Source organism: Patagioenas fasciata, chromosome 22 (genome assembly GCF_037038585.1).
Source record: "Patagioenas fasciata isolate bPatFas1 chromosome 22, bPatFas1.hap1, whole genome shotgun sequence".
In the NCBI taxonomy this organism is placed as follows: domain Eukaryota; kingdom Metazoa; phylum Chordata; class Aves; order Columbiformes; family Columbidae; genus Patagioenas; species Patagioenas fasciata.
Genome location: NC_092541.1, coordinates 1628303 through 1653464, shown reverse-complemented (window position 1 = coordinate 1653464; position 25162 = coordinate 1628303). Strand labels below are relative to the sequence as shown.

Here is a 25162-nt window from a genome sequence, read left to right as displayed (position 1 = left end):
CTGATAATGTTTTCTTGTGTCAACTACAAGAAGGGTGTGTATGATTTGACAGAGCTTTGCTTTCATAAGCATTGCTTCAGTGATGTTTGTGTAACCACACTGGAATATGATTTTATCTTGTCACTTGTAATTACCACTAATAATTTGCATAATAGCCATTAGGCATCACTTATTAAACACTTCTTTGATGTGATACAGAGCCGGCTCCAGACCTCAAGCTCCCATCTTTCAAATGCAGACCATTACTTTTTTTCTGGCTAATGACTCATTGGTTTATACCACCATGTTTGGCAAAACTCCTGTAAGGCAAGTGAAATAATTATCACAAAGAGTTTGGTAACAGCATGATCCTAGGTCTTAAATACACCTCAGAGACCAAGCTGACTGCTCCGTTTCAGTGTCTTTCTTGCTGACTGTTCACATCTCCGCATTCAGCAGAACACGGAGGTGGACTGAACCAGATTTCTTCCTGCTCAAGCTCACAATCCTCCCTGACTCCTTTTGTGAAGGGTTTTAATTTCCTCCCAGCGCCTCCCAGACGGTGATAGTGCAGCCAGATCTACCAGCATTTGCATCTCTGGGAGCGCTGCTGATTATCACGGCGAAGAAAAGTGCAAGAGAATTTGTACTGGGAGACATGGGAACACCGATGGGTGAAGGAAACTGCAGCAGTTTCAGCCCTGCGTGGGCAGCTGTGTGCAGGGCAGGACGGGAGGTAAAACCAGGCTTTAGGATGGGGGGAAAACCAGGCTTTATTCCACAGTCCCTGCCGGCAGAGCCGCGGGCGTCAAACCAGAACCTGCCAGGTAGAACCGGAGGGTTCAGGTGCTTCCCGCACTCAGATGCTGGATGGACAGACAGGACAGACAGGCAGCCCCGGTGCAGCCAGAGCCTCCCCACAGCAGCTTCTTTCTGTCTTTATTTCATACTCGTACTCAAAATTCTCACAGTTTCAATACACTTTCAATAGGTGGCTCATACGGGCAGTTTAAATTGTGTTATTCGGTGTACTGAGCTGAGAAATCTCCTGCTTGATTATAGTGGTGGTTTGCTCATCTGCATAATTCCTCATAAATGTTAGACAGGCTGGTAAACACAAACCCAAAGCCCACAGATAGTTACTGTGGGTGTGGGTGAGACTGCGTTTGTCTGCGTACTTTATAAAATAGACTCTGATAGAGAAATTATGGTTTACACATCGCGCCAGCATATGATCTGCTATTAAAAAGGCGTAGTGCCTGTAATCAGGGAGAGCTCCTTGTGCAGCGCGGTGCTTCGCTCACGGCTGATTTCCAGCATCGGCGATTCACAAAACCAGTTGTTTTCTTTCTGTTTCTTCACTGACGTCTTAAACCTCTGGTATGTTCGCTCCGCAGGGTATTTTTCTGATGGTGCTGGAGTTAATGCGTGTCTCTCATTCATCTTCCCTTCCCCATCTGTCCCTGTGCTGTTTCCACAATCATCACTTCCCATCACTGTCCGGGTTATAAACTCATTGGGCAGGGGAGGCATCTTTTCATTTCTGCGTTGCATTTCGTGCGCTGACCTTGGAGGTGCTGTGTTAGCACTGGGGCAGGTGAAATAACACTGAAATGCAGGGTATAATTAGTGGTGTAGGAGATACAGAACTTGGGAGAGAAAGTATTTAAAACAAACCTTGTGCAGAAGAGCACTTGGAGCAATTACCCCCACAGGGCTAAGCAGTGTCTGTTAATGGGACAGACTGGGGACAGCCCGTCCCCCAAAGGGGGTTTTAGCACACAAGAGGTGACCCATGAGCAGACAACGGGCAAGAAACAAAAGTCCGTCTTTGCTGTGATTTTTGCCACGAGAGCGGCTCAGCGTGGTGAAGCTCTGGCTTGTCCCACGTTGTCATTCCAGACACCTCTGAGCTGTTCCTTACTTTAGAAATGGGCATTAATTCGGACTCATCGTGTTCCCTGAGGTATCCTTGTTGGAAGCCTCTGCATAAGGTTTGTCATCATACCCCATCCGATGTCTCATTACAGAAAAGGACTAACGAGCCACACGGCGAGGACCGTGAGCACCGTTCACACGTTCGTTAGATGCTGCTGCCAGCCAGAAGGGACGGGCTGGGTCTTGAGTCTTTGCTTGCACAAGCAGCAAAATGCAGTTGTGCTCCTGAATGTGCTTAATGTGCTCGTCATTCCTTTCTCTGTGGTAATAAAATACCAGCTTTTTTCTTTCCCTGGCTGTTTGGTGTATCTGACTTTTAAAAGAATTCTCTCCCACATAATCATTTCTCTCACCCTTTTATCTTCCCACGTGTTGCCAGCTGGTTCTTCCTGCTCACCTTTTTTGCAAACCCATTTCGAGGTTCTTGATTTGGCATTTTCTTTGGGAATTGTTTTCCTCCACCACAAGGGTGTGTCAAATCCAGCAGAGCTTTGCTTTCAAAATTACTACTTCGGTATTATTTGGGAAAACGTGTTGTTCTTGATTTTATCCTGTTACTGCCCATTCGTACTAACTCAAAGGTGTTGTGTATTACAATTTATTGTATTATATTTTATTATATTAGCACACACCTACTTTAATGAAAACTCCGTTTTGGCTCAGAAGTCTCTTTCACTAGAAGATCATCAGTCCGGCTGCCTTGACACTCTGTCCATCCTCTCTGGGTGTTGTTTTCCTCATCACCTCCATGTCTCACCTTATGCCTCCTCCTCTGGTCACAAACGTCCCCTCTCGGTGGCATCACCGGTCCCTTCCCTCCTCCCTCCCTCCCATCCCGTCCCGCAGCCAGGAAATTCAGTGGGACCAACACAACAGATGGGATCATTGCTTCTTTTTGTTTTCCCCTTGTGATGGTTTCTTTGTGGGAATAAATCAAAGGTGGATTTCTAACCCAAGGTGTATGATAGCTGTAACTATCTGTGTAACAATTTTTAAAATATTTGTATAGTTATTTACCTGTAGAAATTATTTCTCAGGCTCAAGGCTTTGTCAGTAGTAGCAAAGTTTTATTAGAGGCAAGCTTCGGTAGTCGTTAGACAGCCGATGGCAAAACAGATCAGCCTGAGTGAGAGCAGAGACTGGCCCAGAGCAGCGTCAGGGGTGAATTCAGCGGCGTGGGGTGGGAAGGTGACCGGTCCCCAAAGTCCCTTCCCACCAGTGCCGTAAGCAGAACTGAGAACTGTCGGGTTACTTTTGCCTGGCTTTTTCTGAACGGTTTGTTCTTCGAGGATGTCCCGGGGGGCTGTGCCGTGGGGCTGGGGGGAGCTCTCATCGCGGTGACCTGCCGAGGAGAGCAGGAGCGGTACTTTGTCAAGGGCTTCCTCCACGTACCCCATCGGCTTCATCTTACAGCCTTTTGCTCTTGAACTGACCTTTCTTTTCCCTCTTCTCCCTAGCCTGCTTAATTTTATATACTGCTTAATTTTATATACTTGCTGAATTTTACATACTTGATGAATTTTATATATTGGACTGGCTTTGATTCCCCCACCTCATTTTTCTGTTGTGCTGAAGGTCTTTAATTTAAGCACATATACTACTAACCCCCAATATAGAATATATTTTCTATGCTTAGGTTTATAAATACCCTGTAGCTGCATCCCTCCCCACTGCTTTCCACCATAGCCCAATTAATCCCCGTGCTCTACCCACGCCATTCACAACTGTGATCCTGCAGAGAATCCTGGAACCACAGACTCGTTTTGGTGCAGGTCTGGCTCCCCACTCTGCCTCTCTCCAGGAAAAACAAACCATCTCCGGCACCTCTTGACCACCCCAAAAAGGTCTGTTATCCTCCTCTTCCCCGGGAACACAGAAGGACTGAATAAGCCGTGGTCGCACTCTGAGAGCACAGCTCACCTTGCGGGTCGGGAGCTCAGGGCAGGCAGGGTGGGCACAGGCTGGCTTTGATTCCACCGCTTCTTCCAGCAGCCGTCGCGGGGGCTCCTCTGCCCACTGTCCCTCTGTGGAAAGGAAACCATGCTGGTGACCAAAACCCCAACGTTCCCACCCCGGAGATCTCCCCCTGACCTGGAGCGCTGGCTTTACCTGCATCCCTTCATTCATCCCCGGCCATTTCCCCTTCAAACCACAAGCAACAATTAGCACAACCTCCCTCCTGCCTGTTGACAGCTGCTGCTTTTCCATCCTGATGCACTCAGGGTTACCCGAGGCTCTGAGACAAATTCTGACAGCATCATTTCATCCATTGCAACTGGTGTTTTGGAACGAGAACTGATTTTTCACACAACCAGCTTAGGACCGGAGAGCCCACCTCAGGGCACCACCATTAAAACACGTAGTTTTCCAAACTCACGGAGCAGGTGGATGCGCAGGTCGGTTGTGTGTGTGCGCAGCCATTTATGAGATTAACAGCATGCCTCGCTGTTTCAAAATCTCAGGCCATGGGAGGCTGGGAAGAGCCAACTGCTTTGCATACAAATTAAATTTCCCCGAACTTTAATTAAAATTGTTGTGTGAAACTGAAATTAGATAATTTATTGTTTCAGTTAACTCAGCTGCCAGTCCCTAATCCTGTTGAGCTGCCGCAAAGCCAATAAAGCTCAGGTAAATGACAGTGCTCATAAAACACCTTGCCCGGCTCGCGGTGAAAACCCTTTGGGGAGCTGCGGTGCTGCACCCGGTGCTGGGAGGGCTCTGGGGGCCTCTCCCGGCTGCATTCACTGCTTTGAGACCGGGGAGCGGTCTCTGGCTCATACTCTGGACATTTATCAGAGCCAAATCCTCAAATGCCTCATGACTTGCTAATAAGCCCTGTCTGGTAACAGGTCACTACTGGTTCCTCACCACAGCGTTGATTTTATGATGTGTATCCTGAATTTTCATATCCCTTTAAGTCAAAGCGAGGAGATTTTACTGGCCCGTACATGATGTCCTGCTGTCCGCCCTCCAGCAGGCAGTGGTAGGTCTGAATCTCTTGCTCCAAGCGGCATTTGACGTCCAGGAGGGTCTTGTACTCCTGGTTCTGACACTCCATCTCTGCTCGGATCTCAGCCAGCCGCTGCTCCACGCACGAGATCTGGCTCTGGAGCTCAGCCAGGTATTTGTTGTAGCGACACTCGGTTTCCGCCAGCGAGGATTCCAGGTTTTCTTTCTGAGAATGGAAACAAGACAGAGGTACCTGGGTGTGCTGCAGGCTGAGCCCGTCTGGTCGCAGGTGCGACTCTGTTTGTGCGGTTTTTTAAAGAGAGACGGGGAATCTGGGATCCGCATCCTCCTGGCATCACCTACCATGGTGAGCTGGGCTTGCACATTGATTTCCAAGGCCTGCAGCTGACGCCTCAGCTCGGTGACCTGTTTGTTGCTTGACTCGATCTCCTGGCTGCTTGTGACGACCTCCAGATTCACCTCCTCCGCCTGCAAGGTTAGAACAGAGCAGCCCTTTCCTCACCACAGCATCTCGTTGGCTTCACCGCCGCTCGTGCACACTCTGCAGCACACCCGGCTATTTCCAAACCCCTTCATCCCACTCTGACCCTGTAACACCACACAGCGGCCCCTCTGCCATGAAGAGAAGAGCCCTGACAGCGGGCAGCACAATGGGGTGCTGAGCATATCACAACAGATTTGCTGATATCAAGATATCACCACTAAGCGTTCCTAACCTCTCATTTATCCCCAATGGGCAGAGCAGGGCACCGCTCTGCGCCTCTAGTACCTTGCAGGCGTACCACTGCTCGGTCTCTTTGCGGTTGCGCTCCATCAACGTTTCATACTGGCACCTCAGGTCCTCCAGGATCTTCCGCAGGTCCGGGCCGGGAGAGGCATTGACCTCCACGCTCACGTCTCCGGTCGCCTGTTTCCTTAGACAGCTCATCTCCTGCAAGAGAATATGTGCACCGTATCAGTAATATTCACACTCGAGGGGACTTTGCTTCTTTCTTCTCATTTCTCTAAGGGTAAGGGGCAATCTAACCTCCTCGTGGTTCGTCTTGAGACAACACATCTCTTCAGTCAGAGCCTCACACTGGAGCTGCAGGTCGGTCTTGCAGCTGGCCAGCTGATCCAGGACGGGCCGTAAATTGCAAATATCTGCATCCACGTTTTGCCGGAGACCACATTCGGTCTCGTACCTGAAGCCACAGGCAACAAAGAAAAGTCAGCATGGCAGCAAACCATGGCAAGCCCTTGAGTTGAGTTTGTGGGGAAAAAACTTAGGATCATGTTCTTCTTTAGCTTCAGGCATGCAATGCCATGAACACGGTCACTGGTAGCTGTGCCTTTCACAGGGATTTGCATTTTAACGCGGCAGAACGACAAGCAGAGTGTTGGGATTTCCCCGTCACCATCCATAGGCAACGTGAACCCCTCGGTCCAGCACAGGTCTGTACTCACTTCACTCTGAAATCGTCAGCAGTCATCCTGTTGTTATCGATACTCAGAAGGATTTTGTTCGTCTCCATGGCTGCACAGAGGATCTGGAAAAGAAAACGTAGGAGGGAGATTTGGGCTTCCCCTGGCTACAGGAGGCCCTGGAGGAAACATCCACTTGGGGTAACGCAACCCACTTATTTTGTGATGATTCCAAATGTTGGGATTATTAATCGGTTAGGTGGCATCAGAGTGGGGAAACCTGCGTGCCAGCTTGGTGGAGCGGGCTGTGCTGAAACTTCAGCTCTGTAAACACAGTGTCCTTCCTCAAACCACCCATTTCATAGAAATCATTGCTCCCTGGGGACCTCCAGAGACACAGCTGCTGCCTCTGCCGTTTGACACTAATCTATGCACATGAGAAAGCAAAGCCCAAAGAAATATGAGCATTTTCTCGAAAAACAATGGTTTACCTGGTTTTGAAGGTCTTCGATTTCCTTGTGGAAACAGCTGTAGTCCCGGGGCTCGCAGCTGGGCCCGACCTTGGCGTACCACTCCCTGATCTTGCACTCCAGGTCGGCGTTGTCTCCCTCCAGGAGCCGCACCTTGTCCAGGTAGGAGGCCAAGCGGTCGTTGAGGTTCTGCATCGTCGCCTTCTCGTTGTTGGCAAATAAGATCCCATCACCGCAACCAGCGCTGGCCCTGGCGAAACCGCCACCAACGCCTCGAGCGCAGATGCCCCCGCCGCCGAATCCGAGGGTAGAACAAGCCCTCTGCGCAGCCCCGAAGCTCCCGCCGGCGGCGCTGCCGGCGCTCAGCTGCTTCCCGAGTAATCCCTCGCTTAAACTGCCGCCGGAAAAATTGACGACCGCACCGCCGAAGTCATAGGCGGCGTGTCTTCCCGAGGAAGAGGAGGAGACCTTCCTCGCGCTGCCGGCCGCCGAGCTGCCCGCGCTGCTCCTGCCCTGGGAGCAGGCGGTGACGACCTGCCTGACGGCACAGCTCATGGCGGGAGCACCGGGATCCAGCTCCGAGCCGCACGGATCGCTGCGGGACGCCAGAGTGATCCCTCTGTCCCCACAGCCCTCTATTTATACCGTTCCTCCTGGCTGTTGCCACCGGAGAAGGGTGTTTATTCTTCCGCCTTGTGACCTGGATAGTACTTTTCCTTTTTTTTCCGAGCCGGAAATATTTCCCCAAAGGCGTTTGTCTCCTGAAATCCCACAACAGAAAGATGCTTTGGTTAACAGAAGCGTGTTTCAAAACTACATCAAAAATGTTACTTCCTGAATCATCAGGTCTGACTTGTGATGACGACTAAACAGCAGTGGCACAAAATAAAATGGGATGATACCCAGGAGCGCCTGGGGAATGAAGCAGCATGGCAATTACCCATCCCTGACGTGGGCGAGTCTGCCCGGAAAGTGAAAGCTGTGGGAAAGGCGTCCGACCCGCAGGAGCCTGTTGGACCCCTGGTTGAGAAGAATTGAGGGTGTCCCCATTTTCATCTGCCCCGCGGTCCCTGCGACCAGAGCCTGGAGACCCCCTGGACCTGCTGCCCCCGCACATGCACCACGATGAGGGTCCGGTCCATCATCCCGCCTCAAAATGCTCCTTTCTTGGAGCGCACAGGAAAATATTGAGTGTACCAAGGTTTATTTGTTATTTCTCTTTCTGCCTCAAAATATCCGCTTCCAGACGGGAGATCCCGTTGTATTTGTTTTGCTGTTTTCGAGGGCAGACAAAATATTCAAATATTTCTCCAAAATAAAAGAGGAAAGGGTATTTCCTGAGTGTGAAATGTTGCAGTTAACTATGAATATTCACTGGCAAAGAGGAGATTTCTGAAACAGTAATATGGAGAATTCGAGATCCTGGATAGTTCTAACCCAGTTCCAACCAGCACCATGGAAATCGTCCAAATCAAATCTTGGGGAAATTAGTTAAATTTATAAAAGAGACTAGAAAAGATAACTTTAAAAAGATATTAAATCTATTTTTGAGTCTTGGAATGCTGAACTGATGAAGAAGTGAAATAATTAAAGTGGTTTGTCATCTGAATCTTTCATTTTATTAATAATATTAATACAACCATGCTAATATTGGCTGGCTTCCACCCATGTGTTGTTGGGCATTGGTTTGAGCATTCAGGTCACCGGACGCGCCACGTAAAGGACGCATCAGGTGCAGCCTGTTTCAGAAATATTACTTACGCCATCTGGGTAAGTTCATTAGTCTTGATTTTATCTTGACACTGCAAATGCAGAACACCTTACATGTGGTGTGGACTCTGGGTACGTCCGTCCTTTGTTACATCCATAATTAGCGAGTGCGGCCGGTGCCGTGGTGCGTCCCAGCTGCCGTCCTGGCCCCAATATCCTCTTTTTTCCGTAGAATATTAGTAAAATTAATGCTGAGCTAACATTTAATTTCATTTATTTCAGAAATATGTAGCGCTTCATTTTTCAGTGTGAAAAATTCAAACCTTGCCATAGGTCTCTGTAGCCAATGGTGATTGCAGTTTTGCAAAGGAGAATCATGATTTCACTCTTGATTTTACTGGGTTTGTGTGTTCTGCATGGTAGCTCTTTTCCTTTCTAAAATTTGAAATCTTTATTAAAACCAGCTCTTGCTTTTACACCAGAGACCTGCCAGCAGCCACACTCCTCATTTTCTTAAGAGAGATTTTAATATGTTTTTCTGAGGAGACCTGCTAATGACAATATCTACATGCGTAATAGAGGGTTCTTTCCAGAATTAACTTTTATGGACTTCCAGACTGGAGTCTGCAGAGGGGAATTTGCTTGCCACAGCCACTGGCAATGCCTTGATGAGCGTCCTGGGCTGACTCGGGATCCCCTCGCGGGCACCGTCGTGCCCCGGGCAGTGAGAGCAGAGGAACGATGGCTCGGGAGCGTTTCCCGCAGGCGTTTCAGACACAGCCATGCAAGCCTGACGAGGAAAAATTATTACTTCAAGTAACAAATGAGCAGAAAAGCCTCCTCTAGGCAAAGGTGGTGCTCCATTTAATCAGCTTTGTAAAAGAAAAAAATAGGAGGAAAGGAATTATAGTTTATCTTTACATCCGTGTCTTGTCCTGTGCTTGGGAGGGAGAGCAGGACGGTGGCAGAGGATGGGAGCCGTGGCCTTGTTCCCAAGGGTTGTTCTGCACAAAATTACCGGATTCAAAAGGGCGATGGAAATGAGACAGAAAGATTAGATTTCCCAGAGGGAAATCCTTTGGTAGGCTCAGGACATTTTAAGGCTTAAAGACTCTTTCTTAAGATAATGCCAATGAAGTAAATAAAGTCTAATGTGTCCCTGAGAAGGAGATCCAGCATTTCACGTTATTACAAACATTCCCTGAGTCATGAGCTGGTTTCAACTCCAGCAGAACTTCTCTGGAAACTCGGCGACTCAGACAGGACACCGAACCCTGAGTCCCTGCCAGTGCCCAGGCTGTGGCCATCATCCCACACGTGGCCAGCACCCCAAACACACCGGTTGGGCTCGTGTGTGTCACCTGGCCCGGGCAGTGCTGGGAGAGCCTCATCAAGCAGCCCCAGGTCCTGTGTGCTCATTATCAGCTGAATTTCAGTGCTTCGCGTTTGCTATTTACAAAGGATTTTCTTATCTAGCTCTTGAGGTAGTTGTCATTCTACTTCTTTTTCTGCGTGTTATTGGCCGTGCCCGAGCTGATCTGCCTCTGGCTGATGACACCAGATGCTCCGGTGTTCTGATCCCAGCTTTGCAAGTCACTCCAGGCAAATCCTTCAGCTTCTCCAAGTCTCAATTTCATGCTTTGTAGGATGGAAACAATAATAACAACAATCATCCTGCTCAAGGGCATTTTCAAAACAACTGTCTGATGGGAAACATGATATTCATTTTAGGTATTATTCATTATTATTCATTCTTGCTATTATAGATTGAGTTTGACACTGGCACATCTACCTCATTTGGGTTGGAAGACCCCCTGTTTCTGCAAGTAAGGTCTGTTATCCCAGCAAAGGGAAGAGCATGATACAGCCAATGAACTCTCCACTTTGGTCTGCATTTCATTTCCTACCTGTTTCTTTAATTGCTAAACAATAATACAGGATGATAACATCTCACACTCCCTTTTCTGCAAAGACCTGGCAGGTTCCCCACTTCTTCGATCACCTTCTCTCTCCTTTGCTTGTCTTGTCACGCCCAGTGCTTTTCAGGAGCCTGCTCAGGCCTTGGCGTGTGTCTTTGGGATTGTTCCATAAAAGTCTGAATTACCTTTGGGGCCAAAATGCCTTTGGGATTGTTCCATAGAGGTCTGAATTGCCTTTGGGATTGTTCTTTAAGGGTTGAATTGCCTTTGGGATTGGTCCATGAGTGTCAAAATGTCTTTGTGGAGGCTGAGGAGAATGAATCACCAACAATAATCCAAGAGGCAAACGTGCTTAACTTCAGCTGCAGAAGCGCCTTGTATATCATTATAAGCAAAGGGAAGCTGACTTATTGCAAACTGGTACTTTTCCTTTTGACTAAGGCCAAAATCTGTATTTTTAGGTGGGTGCTGAACACAGGGCCATGGTCCAAGACTGGACAGAGCTCCCGGGTACCCCTGGCTGGAAAGCACAAAGCTGAATGTAAATTATTCCATCAGGCTATTCGGTCTAAGATGGTTTTGTCTCCTGTCCAGTCCACAAGACATGTTTGGTGGATATACGACCAGCGCCATACCCTTTGGTTCCTGTCACTCTCTGTCACCTCACCCCGAGCGGCACTTTGCCTCCAGACACTGCTGACAGCCGATGACTCGCTCGTGTGTTTGGAGAAGGATTTCAGCAGTGAGCTCCTAGATGGCATAGTGATAATAAGTTGTTGCTACTCATCCCTCTGCGGATTAGGCAATGGTTACTTTAGAACCTGTTAAGCGCAGCCCTCAGGCAGCACAAAAAAACCTATATAACATTTTCATACCACGCGCCTGATAGTGTGATTTAAAGACGGTCAAATAAGACAGAAAGCACGTATGTATAAGGTTTGCAACCAGTCTGAGGTCGTGCTCGTGTCCTGGAATGGCACACGTGACAGCAGTAGTTGGGTTGAAGTCATTTAAGTTCAGCTTATGGGAGAAAGTTATTATTTGTGATACCATGAGCTAGACAACTAGGCTTTATTCAGTTGGCTTAAATTGTCGGTTTTGCGGCACACTGACCTCAAACATCATCCTTCATTTCGTATCAAGTAGTAAACTTACCTGGCTTATGTCTCAGTCAGTCCCATGTGTTTATGAGCAATGACTTCAATGGAAAAAGCTGTCTGGAATTAATTTTGCTCCCAGTAGAACCCAGATCCCCCCATTCCCCTCCTCTCACTGGCTTCTTCTTGTGGTTTCTTAGGACTTTCCCTGGCAGAAACACACAACCCCGAGGCCTCAAGAGATCGTATATCAGTGACAGACAAGTCTGCAGTTGCATGAACAAGGAGAAAAGCTTTATTCAACGTGTACAGAGTGCACGGTGGCACCCGCCTGAAATTAGGGTAAAACAGGGAGGAGGAGTGGATGAGTGAAGCTGAGGGCTTTTGGGGGCACAACCCCATCGCACGTGGCCTTGGGTTCATCTTGCCGCTCTCCTGAGCCCTGGGATCGAGGGTCCAGGGTGCTTCTTGCCTTCCTAGCGAGTGGTGAGCGCGACCTGCTCCCGGGAGGAAACCACCTTCCCGTCCTGCACCTCCTCCACGATGGTGCGGACCTGGCGGGAGGATGTCGTGACTGCAGAAGGAAAGCAGAGGGCTGTTATTCAGGGGGCAGGAAGGAGAGGAATGTCTTAACGCATTGTCAAATGTTGCATGGACTTTTCCATCCATCACCCTGGCAGCTGCTCTCAGAGCAGATCTGTTTGTTAGAAATGTATGTAAATAGGTTCTTACCATCTCTGCCGGAGTGTGAGGACATAGCGGAAGAATACTGGGAAGAGATGCTACAAGAGAAGGAGAAAACCAAAGAGAAGTTAGGGACCAGATGTTTTTGTTGTTGTAACTCAGGCTCTGGTTCAGGCAGGAGGAAACAGAAAAGGCTGATAGCGGGTGCTGAAACTGCTGCTCTGCTCAGTGTCTCCTGGAGGGCATGGAAGGTGCCCGTTACAGCACCTCCCTGCAGGCAGAAACCAGGGATGGGGCCACTGGGCGTCCGTGGCTGGTAGGAACATAGAGACGAGCCCTGTGCTGAGTCCCCAGACATCACATTCTGGGTCTATCACCCATGTCTTCCCAAGCCGCCCTCCCAAGCGCAGCCCCGCTACGTACTGGGCGTCCTCGCCCTCCAGCAGCCGGCGGTACGTGGCGATCTCCTGCTCCAGGCGGCATTTGACGTCCAGGAGGACCCTGTACTCCTGGTTCTGCCGCTCCATGTCACAGCGCAGCTCGGCCAGCTGCTCCTCCACGCCGGTGATCAGCCCCTGCAGCTGGGCCAGCTGGGCGCCGTACCGGGCTTCTGTGTCGGCCAAGGTGCCCTCCAGCGCCGCTTTCTGGGTGCGGAGGACAGGGATGAGTTCAGGGGGGACAGGGATGGCAGCACCCATGTGCCCCCCACCCCATAGCCCTGCATTCCCCCCAGCCCCTCGTACCGTGCTGAGCTGGGACTGCAGGTCGATCTCCAGGCTCTGGATGGTCCGTCGTAGCTCTGTGATCTCCGTCTTGCCACTCTGGAGCTGCTCCGTGTTGATGGCCACCTCCCGGTTCAGCTCTTCCGTCTGCAACAGGGCAAAACCCTCCGGTTCCAGCACAGCCCTGGGTCCCCCCGCCCCGCGGCGCTCCCGGCCACCCAGCCCACCTTGGTGAAGAACCACTGCTCGGCGTCCCTGCGGTTCTTCTCCGCCAGGCTCTCGTACTGCTCCCTCATCTCAGACAGGATCTTGGTCAGGTCAACGCCAGGAGCCGCGTCCATCTCCACGCTGATCTCTCCACCCACCTGCCCACGCAGGGCGTTCATTTCCTGGCGGAAAAGAGGCACGTGATACAGGTCAGAGAAAAATCCGTATATTCCCATCATGACACGAACCCCACAGACCCTCTTCTAGAGTTTCTATTGAGATTGTTTCCCTCCTCCTTACCCACTCAGGTGTCTCCTGACAGCCCGAATTACAGAGACCCTCCTGCACATTCGACCTGACCACTTCCCAAGTGCACAAGGTCTGTTTTGCGGGTCCTGGTTTGAGCCTGGCTCTGCGCTCACCTCCTCGTGGTTCTTCTTGAGGTAGGCCAGCTCCTCCTTCAGGTTCTCGATCTGCATCTCCAGGTCAGCTCTGGCCAGGGTCAGCTCATCCAGGACCCTGCGCAGCCCATTGATGTCGGCCTCCACGCTCATGCGCAGAGCCTGCTCCGTCTCGAACCTGGGGACACACACACACAGTCACACCGTGGAGCACGGCTGATACAGGATTTTTCTTGTTGTTTTTCTCGTTGTATTTCTGCCAAGCATCTTGTATTGAATGTGCATGCACGGCTCGCTGCAATGCAGGAATATCCAGACAATTGCAGTGAGCAGTGACCTGGTGGAGCAACTGCAGTTGCAGAAGGCAAATTCAAATGCCTTAAATGCCTGGCTTTGCCATCGCTTCTCATGAGACCTCTCAAAGACATTGGACTTACTTGGTCCTGAAGTCATCGGCTGCCAGCCTGGCGTTGTCGATCTGCAGGACGATGTTGGCGTTTTCAACAGTTGCGGCAAGAATCTGGCAGGGGATAAAAGAAGGTGAAAGAGTGAGAAAGTGATTCCAAGAAATGTCATGCTGTTGGGGAGGAAGGAGCGGAGCCGCGCTGAACCTCCTGCCCCTGGGGCTGGAATTCCACGTGGACTCTGCAAAGAGAGAGGCAGGAAGACGTTGGCATGTGGACATGTCATGACCTGTTGTCCCCGCCAGAGTGGCATCTCCAGAGTTCCGGTAGCACCCTGGGCTTTGCCTGGCAACGCCAAACAGCCCGGTGGAGACGGAAAAAACGGGTTGAGGAAGGAGTGCCCTGCGCCTGAATTGTTTTGCTTTCATAATTACACCTGAGGTGCAAATATTTGTTCTGGGATTTTGAAAATGATTGGGCATTTAATGAGCGGTAATTTCTGTAGCCACTGGCTAATGAAAAACTCTCGCTGAGTTCTGATGCTTCAGGGGATGTCCAAGCAATTATCCGGGAATATTGGTGTGGTGATTTCGCAGCTGGGGTGTGGGAGAGGTGGGGAGGGAAGGGTCTCCTTCCCTCTGGATCAGGAGCAGGGGGTTTCTGTGAGACCCAGCACTTCAATGCTCAAATCTGGAGACAGCTTCTGCCTCCATGTTTCTGTGCTCCAGCTCATCGCACACCTGACAAGAAGAAGTTTCGTGTATTGAGGCAAGAGCCCCCACTCCAAGGTGAAGCCCAAGAGAAGGGGAATAAAACTAGAATACTGTAGTGTGTGATTTCCCCCAGGGGCTGATCCTGGGCCTGGCAGTGCCTGCGTTGACTCTCACAGACCAGGTACTGTCATTGCCCAACAGCCCACAGCTCCATCCCCTCCCGAGGAGCCTGAGATGACTGAGGCTGCTGTCACCTGCGTAGGCAGCGCTGAAGGACCCGGCAATCAGCTCGGGATGAGTAATGTGAGCAGAGGAGGGCAATGATGGCAGAGTAGGAGATGAAGGACAGATTCTGGTGGTTTTGTTCAAGGACTTTTGTCTAAAATCAGCCAGGGAGCTGCTGAGAACAAAGAAACAGGCTTGGCCATGATTCCATCTACTGTATTTTAGAGCAGGGCATGCACTTGACTTCAGCAGCTCTGAAGCCACCACCACAGCCCAGTATGTTCTGCCTCCTGGACTTCACTCCTGTGTTTGCACCTCGCAAAAAACAACCATCCTATAGAGCAATTTCTTTTTTAACCTCTACCTTGAGCCTCCTATCGGGCTAGAAAAGGTCTGATTTGTAGGATATCTATGAGAACAACTTAGCATCTCCATTCAGCAGTGAACAGTGCCAAAGAGAGAACGAGTCCCTGCCTGCAGTGCTTCATCAGGAGCCTGGCAAAGGGAGCATCCGGGAAAGGCAGGAGGTGGCTGATGTGGCAGGAGCAGCCTGGAGCATCAGGTAACCCCAACCAGGCTCTGAGAGCCGCTGGCTCCGGGCTTCCCGCCCCTGACACAGGCACTAGAAAACCCATCTTTGTGCCTTGTGGAGGACAGGATCAAGAAACCGCTGTTCATGAATTATTACTACGATTTCCAAGCATACTCTTTCTGTTTTCCTATCTCAGCCTAATTACCTGTAATCTGTTAATGCTCTTCCCTTCAGCTTATAGGAACAGGGTAACCTTTCCAAACATGACTCCAGTGAAGGTGTCTTGGTTACCACAGCATCCTACCTTGTTCCTGAGCTCCTCGATGGTCCTGTAGTAGGGGCTGTAGTCGCGCTCTGGACCAGGTCCCTGCTTCTTGTACCACTCCCTGATCTTGACCTCCAGGTCCGTGTTGGCCTCCTCCAGGGCTCGCACCTTGTCCAGGTAGGCGGCCAGACGGTCGTTGAGGTTCTGCATCGTCTCCTTTTCCCCAGCCTGGAGGATGCCATCGCCGCCTCCAAAGCCGCCTCCAAAGCCACCTCCGAAGCCGCCTCCAAATCCAGCCCCAAGGCCAGCCCCATAGCTGCCCCCAAAGCCCCCGCCGACGCCCCCTCCCACACTGCTGCAGTAGTTGCCCCCATAGCCGCTGCCGAGCCCCGAGACGATGCGGGAAGAGACCGAGTAGGTGCCGGAGCCCCCGTGGATGCTGGGGGCTCTGTACCCCGCGCCCCCCAGGCGCACGGAGGAAAGGCGGCTGGAGCCTCCCCCCAGGCCCCCAAAGCCCTTGAGGGAGGTGGAGGAGGAGAATTGCCGGACAGTGGTGCTCATGGTCACGGCTGCGGAGGATGCAGAGACAAACCCGGCTCGGCAGCGCAGGCAGCGAGTGCTCGCTCCCCCTGCCTCGGAGCCCTTTATAACCCGGCCAGGAGGCGTTGCCCGCGCCTTTTTTTTTTTACTGTTGCATTCCCGATGATTTTCATCACTCCTAAAATCTGAGCCAACTTCCAGAATCGTCATTTTTGCCTTTGTTCTATTCACGGCGGGGGGATTTTGTCATATTCCACGAGAAACTTTTTATCCCACAAAGGGCGTCTTTATGCTTCTTCCGTTTCCAAGTAAATAGTCAGGTGTGATTCAAAGGAGGAGGCTCCTTGCTCAGGGCTACATTTTAATTCTGCTTTGTACTGTTAGCTCCGAAATGGAGCTCTCCAGGCAGATGGAATAAGTCAGCATCTCTTTTGCTGTGTGTTTATATCCCAGTTAGTACAGTTTGCTGTCCCTCCCGACATTGTACACACAGCACGGGGACAGCACCCGTGTCACGGAGCCCTGGATCTGCAGTCCCGTGAGTGCGATGGTGCTGGAAGGAACTTGGCTACCGATCCTGGAAATGCAAGTCTGCTCTTTTATCCACAGAGCGAGGGGTGTTCTGGAATGAAAAAGCAAAGAAAAGGGAGTTCATGCTTCAGGGCTCATTCAGTTCTTCGCTTCAGAGACCACCCAGGAGGGGAGGGTTATGAAAAAGCAATAAGCAGGGGATGTTTTGTCTTGTTCTATGTGAACGAGAGCTTAGCAAAGTATTCAGAAAGGGCAAGGTATGGCCGCTAGCTGGCATAACTTAAAAATTGTGAGATGCTCCAGGAAAAAAAACGTGGAATAGCATAAAGTAGATGGAAGATGTTGGAAAAAAGCTTGTGGTCTCTAAGCACTGTGAACCAGAGCTAAAATTGACAGTAACATAACTTAGCAGGTAATGCTAACGATGCGTTCGGCGATTAACATCTCAATCAGTTGTGAGCAGACAGGACAACTTGGAGTTTGGAATTTACAGCTCCCGTGTAAACAGCGTTAGGAGAGCAAAAAGGCTCGAAATCTGATTGCGCCAGGTATGGTCAAGCTCCCCTGTCTGTTCTCCGTCCTGACCTGCGTCACGGGCAGAAACCACAGATCTGAGTGTCACTAGCTAATAATGCAGGGCGTGGAGGAGAAGATATTTCTCATGTGTGTACACGGTGGATTGTTCGACTGCCTTCACAGGCAGGCCCCAACAACCCCTTCCCAACAGCCAAGTTCTTCCTCAGATCATTTGCCAAAGCGGGGGGGAAAGAGTATGGAAATCAGCAACCAAGGTAGCGTTAAAGGGCACAACTCCCTCCCCTCTATCTGAAGAGAGCTGGAAGCGATACAGGAGTGAGATATGTCCTTGGAATACCAGGAGCTGGCTGCTGTGCAGAAACACAGCTCGGGGTGTTCCCATTTGCCACCGGTGAATGGAGACGAGAGTGGAAAAATGGAGAACTGGAGTCTCCATCGTGTTTGCTCTGGCTGGAGGTTGGTTCGGTCCCTTGGCAGCAGCATCTTGGTGTCGCGTGAGCTGTGGATCTGGGGTGCGGAGCCAGCGGACACCCCCGCTCCGCTCGGCCTCCCCAGGTGCGGATGGCGAAGGTTCGGCAGCGCGGGGGCGGCCGGGATGTGCCGCTCCGAGGAATGTGCTTCGTCTTCATTTCCGCACCTTCACCCGGCCGATAGCGCCGTGTAGAGCGGGTGGGTTGTCCCATAGAGAAAGGGGATGGTGACAACACCATTTCAGAGCGCCCGTACCAGTCCGGACCCTCAGCCTTGGCATTTCATAGCTCCCTGCAGATTAACACCCCTCCCAGAGTTCCGAGGTTAACACCATGTTCCACCTTTACATAAAATTACCTTTTCTTTCATCTTTTGTTTCCTATTCAACCGCTGCGCCATAAAAATACATGTTGCTCAAAATATCTGTGCTATTTTGATAATACCGCAAGGCGGCAATTAAAAGCATGAGGTGTTAATTAAGACTTAAAACAACATATTAGAAATTCTAAGACATCATTTACATGACCTCCCATTGAACACAACCACAAATGACTTACATATTGTTTGTATCGTGCTGTCTTTTAAATAGAAGCCTGAGTTTTAAAACAGATTCTGCCTCTGTTTCATGAGCACATGCACACTATGAGCTTATTTCTTATACATCTCAAAATCAGAACACAAGTTCTATGGCATAGAACGAGTACTAAACGGGTATTTAGACATGAAATTTTGTCTTAATTCAGGAGGAAAATGGAGATGAAGTTCTGGCTCCAAACATGTGTATTGGCAGGCCCAGTAGATTAAACTCCCTGGACAAAAACACTTGCCTGATTATTTTGGGTTTTCCTAAGGTCAGGACTAATTGGGGTTTCCTAAGGTCGGGACTAATTATTAACGCTTAAGGCAGGAGAGAATCAACATGTGCTTTCCACACCTCCCTCACAATTTGCAGCAGCAGGAGTAATTAAAAACGGGGGATTTTGTTAGCAAAGTGTTATTTGTTGTTACTACAGCAACACGGGTGTGCACGGGCTTTTCCAGGAGGAAAACTGAAAGCGAGGATGAATTGGAGGGGGACACATTCAGCGTCCCCGCACCGGGAGCAGAGCGGTGGAGACGATGGACAGTGGGCATCCTCTCAATATCTTGAAAAAACCCCGAACTCTCTCTTATCTCCCCACAAAATCCTGGCAGATTTGCTGGAAAGGGGTCAGAAAGCTGCAGGGCCAGCTCTGTTCTTACGCACGTTCAGTGGCGCTTCTCTGAATCATCCCATCGATTTGGAAGTTTGATTTATGGAGCAATAAAAGTGACAGAATCCGGCCAGGAATGTGTCTGAACTGGCTTTCCAGGAACGACTGGACCAGCTGATGGCAACGCGAGCTGCTCAGGAACAGCCACCGACAGCCTGGCCGTGCCACGAATCACCGCCAATACAAGGTTTTAATTTATTTTACTTATTTAGACCATACCCAGCACCGCCCATCATTTGTTTTCCTCACCCTTTAGCGGTGCCTTGGGATGCAAGAATTAAACAAGGGTGAGTTTATATTCCTGGGTGGGAACCACACGGTGTTTCCCTGCCGCATCTATAGCTTAATACAGAGCAACGAGACCACCCCCTGCTTTGCACGAATACGAAACAAAGCTTTATTTGGTTTCTGAGCAGGGCACAACGCTTAGAGAAGAGGTGAGGGAAGCTGGGGGGGTGATGAAAAGAGAAGGTGCTTTTCGTGATCTGTGTAGCCAGAGCAAATAAACTGGGATCTTCCTGTGCTTTGCTGTGCGTGGCTTGCAGCGAACCGGGCGGCCGCCTTAGTGGGCAGCCTGGGTGATCTGCTCGCGGGAGGAAATCACCTTCCCATCCTGGACCTCCTCGAAGATCGTGCGGATTTGGCGGGTGGTTACAGGTCCTACAACGGAGAAACAAGGAACCGTTATTTACCGGGCACGAAGGAGAAAGTGTCTTAAAGATTTTCATGTTGTTACCAACGGTTGCCTCAGAAAACCATTCTAACCACCACATTGCTACTCATGAATACTTTATTATATAGTGAGTCTGCACAGGTGATCTTCTGAAACATTTTTTGGTGTATCATAAGGGTGGTTAATGTCAATTCGCTTTTTGAAAACATAATAAAATCGTGATTTTAGTAAATTAGTAAAAAGAATATGTGCTAAGAAAGTGGCCAAGGATATGACAGAGCTATGTGTGATCAGTGCTTCACCCAATACTTGTTCTTACCTTCTTTCACAGGTTGCGAGGCGTAGGAAATGCTGCAGGAGGAGAAAAGAAGGGTCAGAAAGAGGAAAAAAATGAGTAACCTCTAAGACAAAAATCTTTATTTAAAACCTCGCCTTTCCTTCTGATACCAGTATGTGATTAAAATGCCTTCTGGAAGCTGCCTAGTGTCAAAATTTAAAGGAAGAATAGGCTAAGGATGGATGTGTACCGTGGGGATTCAGGAACAAAGGCAGCGCGCATCCCCGCCGCACCAAGTGGCAGTGGTACCCGCTCCGGCATCGGACACTGGGGCGATGGGCAGCGGATCCCAGGGATGCTGCAGCACTGGGATAACCCCTGCGCTGTTCTGGGCAAGTAGCACCAAAAAATGAGACCCCGTGGCACGTCATGGGCCAGGAAACACGTTCACAGGACCCTCCAGGGAATGCAGGTTGTTCTGTTTTCATTTCCTTTGCTCTTACTCAAGCCGCCCTCCCAAGTGCAGCCCCGCTACGTACTGGGCGTCCTCGCCCTCCAGCAGCCGGCGGTACGTGGCGATCTCCTGCTCCAGGCGGCATTTGACGTCCAGGAGGACCCTGTACTCCTGGTTCTGCCGCTCCATGTCACAGCGCAGCTCGGCCAGCTGCTCCTCCACGCCGGTGATCAGCCCCTGCAGCTGGGCCAGCTGGGCGCCGTACCGGGCTTCTGTGTCGGCCAAGGTGCCCTCCAGCGCCGCTTTCTGCGTGCGGAAGACAGGGATGAGTTCAGGGGGGACAGGGATGGCAGCACCCATGTGCCCCCCACCCCATAGCCCTGCATTCCCCCCAGCCCCTCGTACCGTGCTGAGCTGGGACTGCAGGTCGATCTCCAGGCTCTGGATGGTCCGTCGTAGCTCTGTGATCTCCGTCTTGCCGCTCTGGAGCTGCTCCGTGTTGATGGCCACCTCCCGGTTCAGCTCTTCCGTCTGCAACAGGGCAAAACCCTTCGGTTCCAGCACAGCCCTGGGTCCCCCCGCCCCGCAGCGCTCCCGGCCACCCAGCCCACCTTGGTGAAGAACCACTGCTCGGCGTCCCTGCGGTTCTTCTCCGCCAGGCTCTCGTACTGCTCCCTCATCTCAGACAGGATCTTGGTCAGGTCAACGCCAGGAGCCGCGTCCATCTCCACGCTGATCTCTCCACCCACCTGCCCGCGCAGGGCGTTCATTTCCTGGCCAAAAAGAGAAACACATCTTCATGCCATCCATCAGCACATAAGGGTTTTCCTCTCAAGGCAGAGTTCTTCAGGAAAGGTAGCAGCCTTCAGTAGGTGTTTCTAGGGCAGATCAGCAGGGAGCAAACTGGCACCTTCACTCTACAATCACAAATAAAATAACCCAAATGCTCAAGAAATCTTCATTTAGATCGGGCTTCTTTCAGGGAATAAATCAGAGCTTTGCTCCTCAGGAGATAAAAACCTCCCAGGCCTGAAGCTGCTGGGATTGTTGATGAATCTCTAACAGCTACAGTGGTCATTACTGGAATAACAAGTGGTGAATGGTTTTATACGGGCCCTGGAGAGGATGCTCTGTTATCCAGAATGCATCATTTCTGCTTCCCTCCCAGCAGTTAAAAACTCAGCACAGTCTTCAAGGTTGGACCAGATCTTGTATTTCTGGGCCCAGGCTGGACTTTTTTGAGCCTGGCTCTGCGCTCACCTCCTCGTGGTTCTTCTTGAGGTAGGCCAGCTCCTCCTTCAGGTTCTCGATCTGCATCTCCAGGTCAGCTCTGGCCAGGGTCAGCTCGTCCAGGACCCTGCGCAGCCCGTTGATGTCGGCCTCCACGCTCATGCGCAGAGCCTGCTCCGTCTCGAACCTGGGGACACAAGAACAGTCGCAAAAGTCACACAAGGTCTTGCCCAGCTGGGGACGGAGCATCTCAGTGCCGCTGGTGTCGTGTCAGTGCTTCCTGACCCCAATGGTGCGTGGACAACCTTCTGGTGGTGGATGCTGGTGAACACGGGAACAACTGATACAACAGTGCCCATCTGGGTTCATAACGTCACCTTAACCCTGACATCACTGCGCCTTGTTACTGGTCCTGGGCTTTGCTGAGCTACACACACCCAAGTTAAAGGGGAAGTTCTGTGTGCAGGACGGCTCGTACCACAGAGAAACAAGCAATGGGAATAAAACAGCGAAGGTTTTGGTGGAAGCAAAATCCCCAAGCACCTATAGATTTAAATAACCAGCTGCTTTGGAAATTACACCTTCATTTTGAAGGCTTAGTTTCCACATTGCCTGTTTGAGGTTGAGTTGGGGTTTTCTCCCCATTTCATCAAACATCTCTGCAGCCTTTGTTCCATTTTTCCAGGAGATGTGACTTACTTGGTCCTGAAGTCATCAGCGGTCAGCCTGGCGTTGTCGATCTGCAGGAGGAGGTTGGCATTGTCGACTGTGGCCCCCAGAACCTGGAAGGTGGATGGTAAAGAAAAAGCACTAACTGAGTATCAGGAGCTTCCCCTGGCTGACCAAGGGACGGGAACACAAGCGAGACTGTTGGGATAGGAATAGTTTTGGGGAAGCTTGGGATTTCTTTAGCAGAAGCGCATCTTGAATCGGGACACAGCTGGGACTGACTGCAGGAAGGGGCTGATTCCTCTGTGACCTCCCCCTCCAAAAATCCTTCAGTGAGGATTTCAAAAGCCACCTAAGTTGTGTGAGGTTTGATGGTGGTGGCATTTGTTCCCACGGTTCAGGGGCAAGAAGGAATCAGCTGCTTCCCCATCCACAGCATCACATGCGGCTCTTCTGGCAGGACAGACAGACCAGCAGGTGCTTGTGCTTGGCAAACCTTGTGCTCACCTGTTTGGAGGTGGATTTAATTTTTTGACTGCAGAAATGGAGCAAAATGCACTGATTTCTGTATTACAAAACCAGTAACGATTAATCCTCACTGGGACAAGATTCAAGTCAGAGTCTGGGAGGACATCAGGAGAGAAAATGTATTCCCTGCATCATTCCCAGCACCCAGCACTGTCTTCCTATGTGTTTACTGGGGACAATTCTTTGCCTGAATGTTCACAAATACAACATCAGTGTTTCAGTTCATGCACACTTACGGTTTTCCCTGCACGTTTATTTTAAGCCCCCAAAAACTACGCATCATCAATGCAGACTTGAGTCTCAATATGTATTTTTACATCACACCCTTTTACATCTGCTTCCTCCAGTGAAAACTGCTGTGTGTTCCATCTAGAAGGAGGCCACCAAAAGCTGACACTGAGACATCTCCAAATGTCCAGCCTAGTGCTCTGCACATGTATCCGAGACACTCTTAATGACATAATTAGCTTTTACTAATTACAGAGGTAGCAATTAGTGTTCCTGCATCCTCTCTGATAGCAGGACATCCCACTGTGTTAATCACAGCATCCTACCTTGTTCCTGAGCTCCTCGATGGTCCTGTAGTAGGGGCTGTAGTCACGCTCTGGACCAGGTCCCTGCTTCTTGTACCACTCCCTGATCTTGACCTCCAGGTCCGTGTTGGCCTCCTCCAGGGCTCGCACCTTGTCCAGGTAGGCGGCCAGACGGTCGTTGAGGTTCTGCATCGTCTCCTTTTCCCCAGCCTGGAGGATGCCATCGCCGCCTCCAAAGCCACCTCCGAAGCCACCTCCGAAGCCGCCTCCAAATCCAGCCCCAAGGCCAGCCCCATAGCTGCCCCCAAAGCCCCCGCTGGCGCCCCCTCCCACGCTGCTGCAGTAGCTGCCCCCGTAGCCACTGCTGAGCCCCGAGACGATGCGGGAAGAGACCGAGTAGGTGCCGGAGCCCCCGTGGATGCTGGGGGCTCTGTACCCCGCGCCCCCCAGGCGCACGGAGGAAAGGCGGCTGGAGCCTCCCCCCAGGCCCCCAAAGCCCTTGAGGGAGGTGGAGGAGGAGAATTGCCGGACAGTGGTGCTCATGGTCACGGCTGCGGAGGATGCAGAGACAAACCCGGCTCGGCAGCGCAGGCAGCGAGTGCTCGCTCCCCCTGCCTCGGAGCCCTTTATAACCCGGCCAGGAGGCGTTGCCCGCGCTTTTCGTCACCCCTGACAGCCAGAGCCAAATTCCAGAATCATCATTTTTCTCTCCCCAGTTTCACGTCTTTTGTCACATCGCAGCAACACCGCGGGACACTCGGGATCTCCTTCCCCCGCGTTCCCGGCACCCGGGGTGATTCAGAGCGAAGGCTCCCAGCCCACAGCGATGTTTGAGCATTTCAGGGTTGCACCTGAGCTGCACAGAGCTGCTCGCTCCAGCTCCACCCCGCTGCTCCTTAGGGAAGTAACACAAGTGAATCCTCTGTGATACACCAAGCCGCAAGGGTCTTATATCATTAAAAATCTACAAATCTATGTATTTGCTTTTTTTAAAGAGCCTAAATCCAATTAAAACTGCTGGCTTAAAAGCTCTGCGCATCCATAATCTTTATCTGGGCCAACCCAGAGGCTGATGGAAATTTTCCCGTCAGGACCTCTATCCCGGGACAAGCACAGACCTGGCGGTATTTGTGTACCGGTACCACATTTGGCAGAAGTCTCGCAGCTCAAAAGAGAAGAAACTCCAGTAATTTCTGCTTACGTACTGGTCTGCAGAGACTGGAAAGTCCCTACAGCGGTGGCTTTTCAGTCCATTCAAAAGGCAGTTGCCTGGTGTTTCCTGGTGGCACCTGCTTTGCTGCGTCACCTCTCGCAGCTCCACAGCAGCAACCGGTGACTTCTAGAACAATTGGAGTAGCTAAAAACTGCCACAATTTCTCCTATCTCATCGCCGAGGCAGGTTTTAACGCTTAAACAGTCTAAATCAGAGAAAAAGAATTGAAGCTGCATTATACACCCACTGCGGGGATGTGTTATGTGCAATTGGGGATGGGAAAAGCACCATCAGCTCTTATCAGTGCTTATCTCTGTGTGCAAATGCGCTTCTTCCTGCACCTTTTCCTGCAAGAGCCAACGCTAATGTAACTCAGCAGGACCAGCAGCGCCTGTACCAAAGGTACTGATGGGCAAAGCGCAAACACGCAAGGAGCAAGAAACGGTGACCACCTGGGAGGCTGGGACGGGACAAAGATGTGCGGAGATGAGGCAATGCGGCCACCCCAATAGCCACACCTGCATCCTGCTATTAAGGGATTGAGCACAGGGATTAGAGAAGTGCAGCTGGACAGGTATTAGCGTGAAAACAAAACAAAAAGGAGAACCGGGGA

At 50.8% G+C, this 25162-nt stretch overlaps 3 protein-coding genes across 3 annotated transcripts; all 3 read right to left on the bottom strand.

Moving 5' to 3' along the window:
• Positions 1 to 3853: 3853 nt before the first annotated feature.
• LOC136111664 (keratin, type I cytoskeletal 19-like) lies at positions 3854 to 7316 on the bottom strand. The gene is made up of 7 exons (XM_065855984.2): positions 6783 to 7316; positions 6334 to 6416; positions 5915 to 6071; positions 5657 to 5818; positions 5230 to 5355; positions 4866 to 5092; positions 3854 to 3941 (listed from the first exon to the last, which is right to left on the bottom strand). Exons 1-7 carry the CDS (start codon positions 7314 to 7316, stop codon positions 3854 to 3856), a joined length of 1377 nt encoding a protein of 458 aa, XP_065712056.1.
• Positions 7317 to 11759: 4443 nt separating this feature from the next.
• Positions 11760 to 16299, bottom strand: LOC136111663 (keratin, type I cytoskeletal 14). The gene is made up of 8 exons (XM_065855981.2): positions 15680 to 16299; positions 13939 to 14021; positions 13523 to 13679; positions 13121 to 13282; positions 12915 to 13040; positions 12595 to 12815; positions 12220 to 12269; positions 11760 to 12061 (listed from the first exon to the last, which is right to left on the bottom strand). Exons 1-8 carry the CDS (start codon positions 16199 to 16201, stop codon positions 11964 to 11966), a joined length of 1419 nt encoding a protein of 472 aa, XP_065712053.2. The 5' UTR covers positions 16202 to 16299; the 3' UTR covers positions 11760 to 11963.
• Positions 16300 to 19345: 3046 nt separating this feature from the next.
• LOC139825430 (keratin, type I cytoskeletal 14-like) lies at positions 19346 to 24135 on the bottom strand. Its single transcript, XM_065855983.2, has 8 exons — positions 23358 to 24135; positions 22306 to 22388; positions 21637 to 21793; positions 20988 to 21149; positions 20782 to 20907; positions 20462 to 20682; positions 19965 to 19996; positions 19346 to 19632 (listed from the first exon to the last, which is right to left on the bottom strand). Exons 1-8 carry the CDS (start codon positions 23877 to 23879, stop codon positions 19535 to 19537), a joined length of 1401 nt encoding a protein of 466 aa, XP_065712055.2. The 5' UTR covers positions 23880 to 24135; the 3' UTR covers positions 19346 to 19534.
• Between the last annotated feature and the right edge of the window lie 1027 nt (positions 24136 to 25162).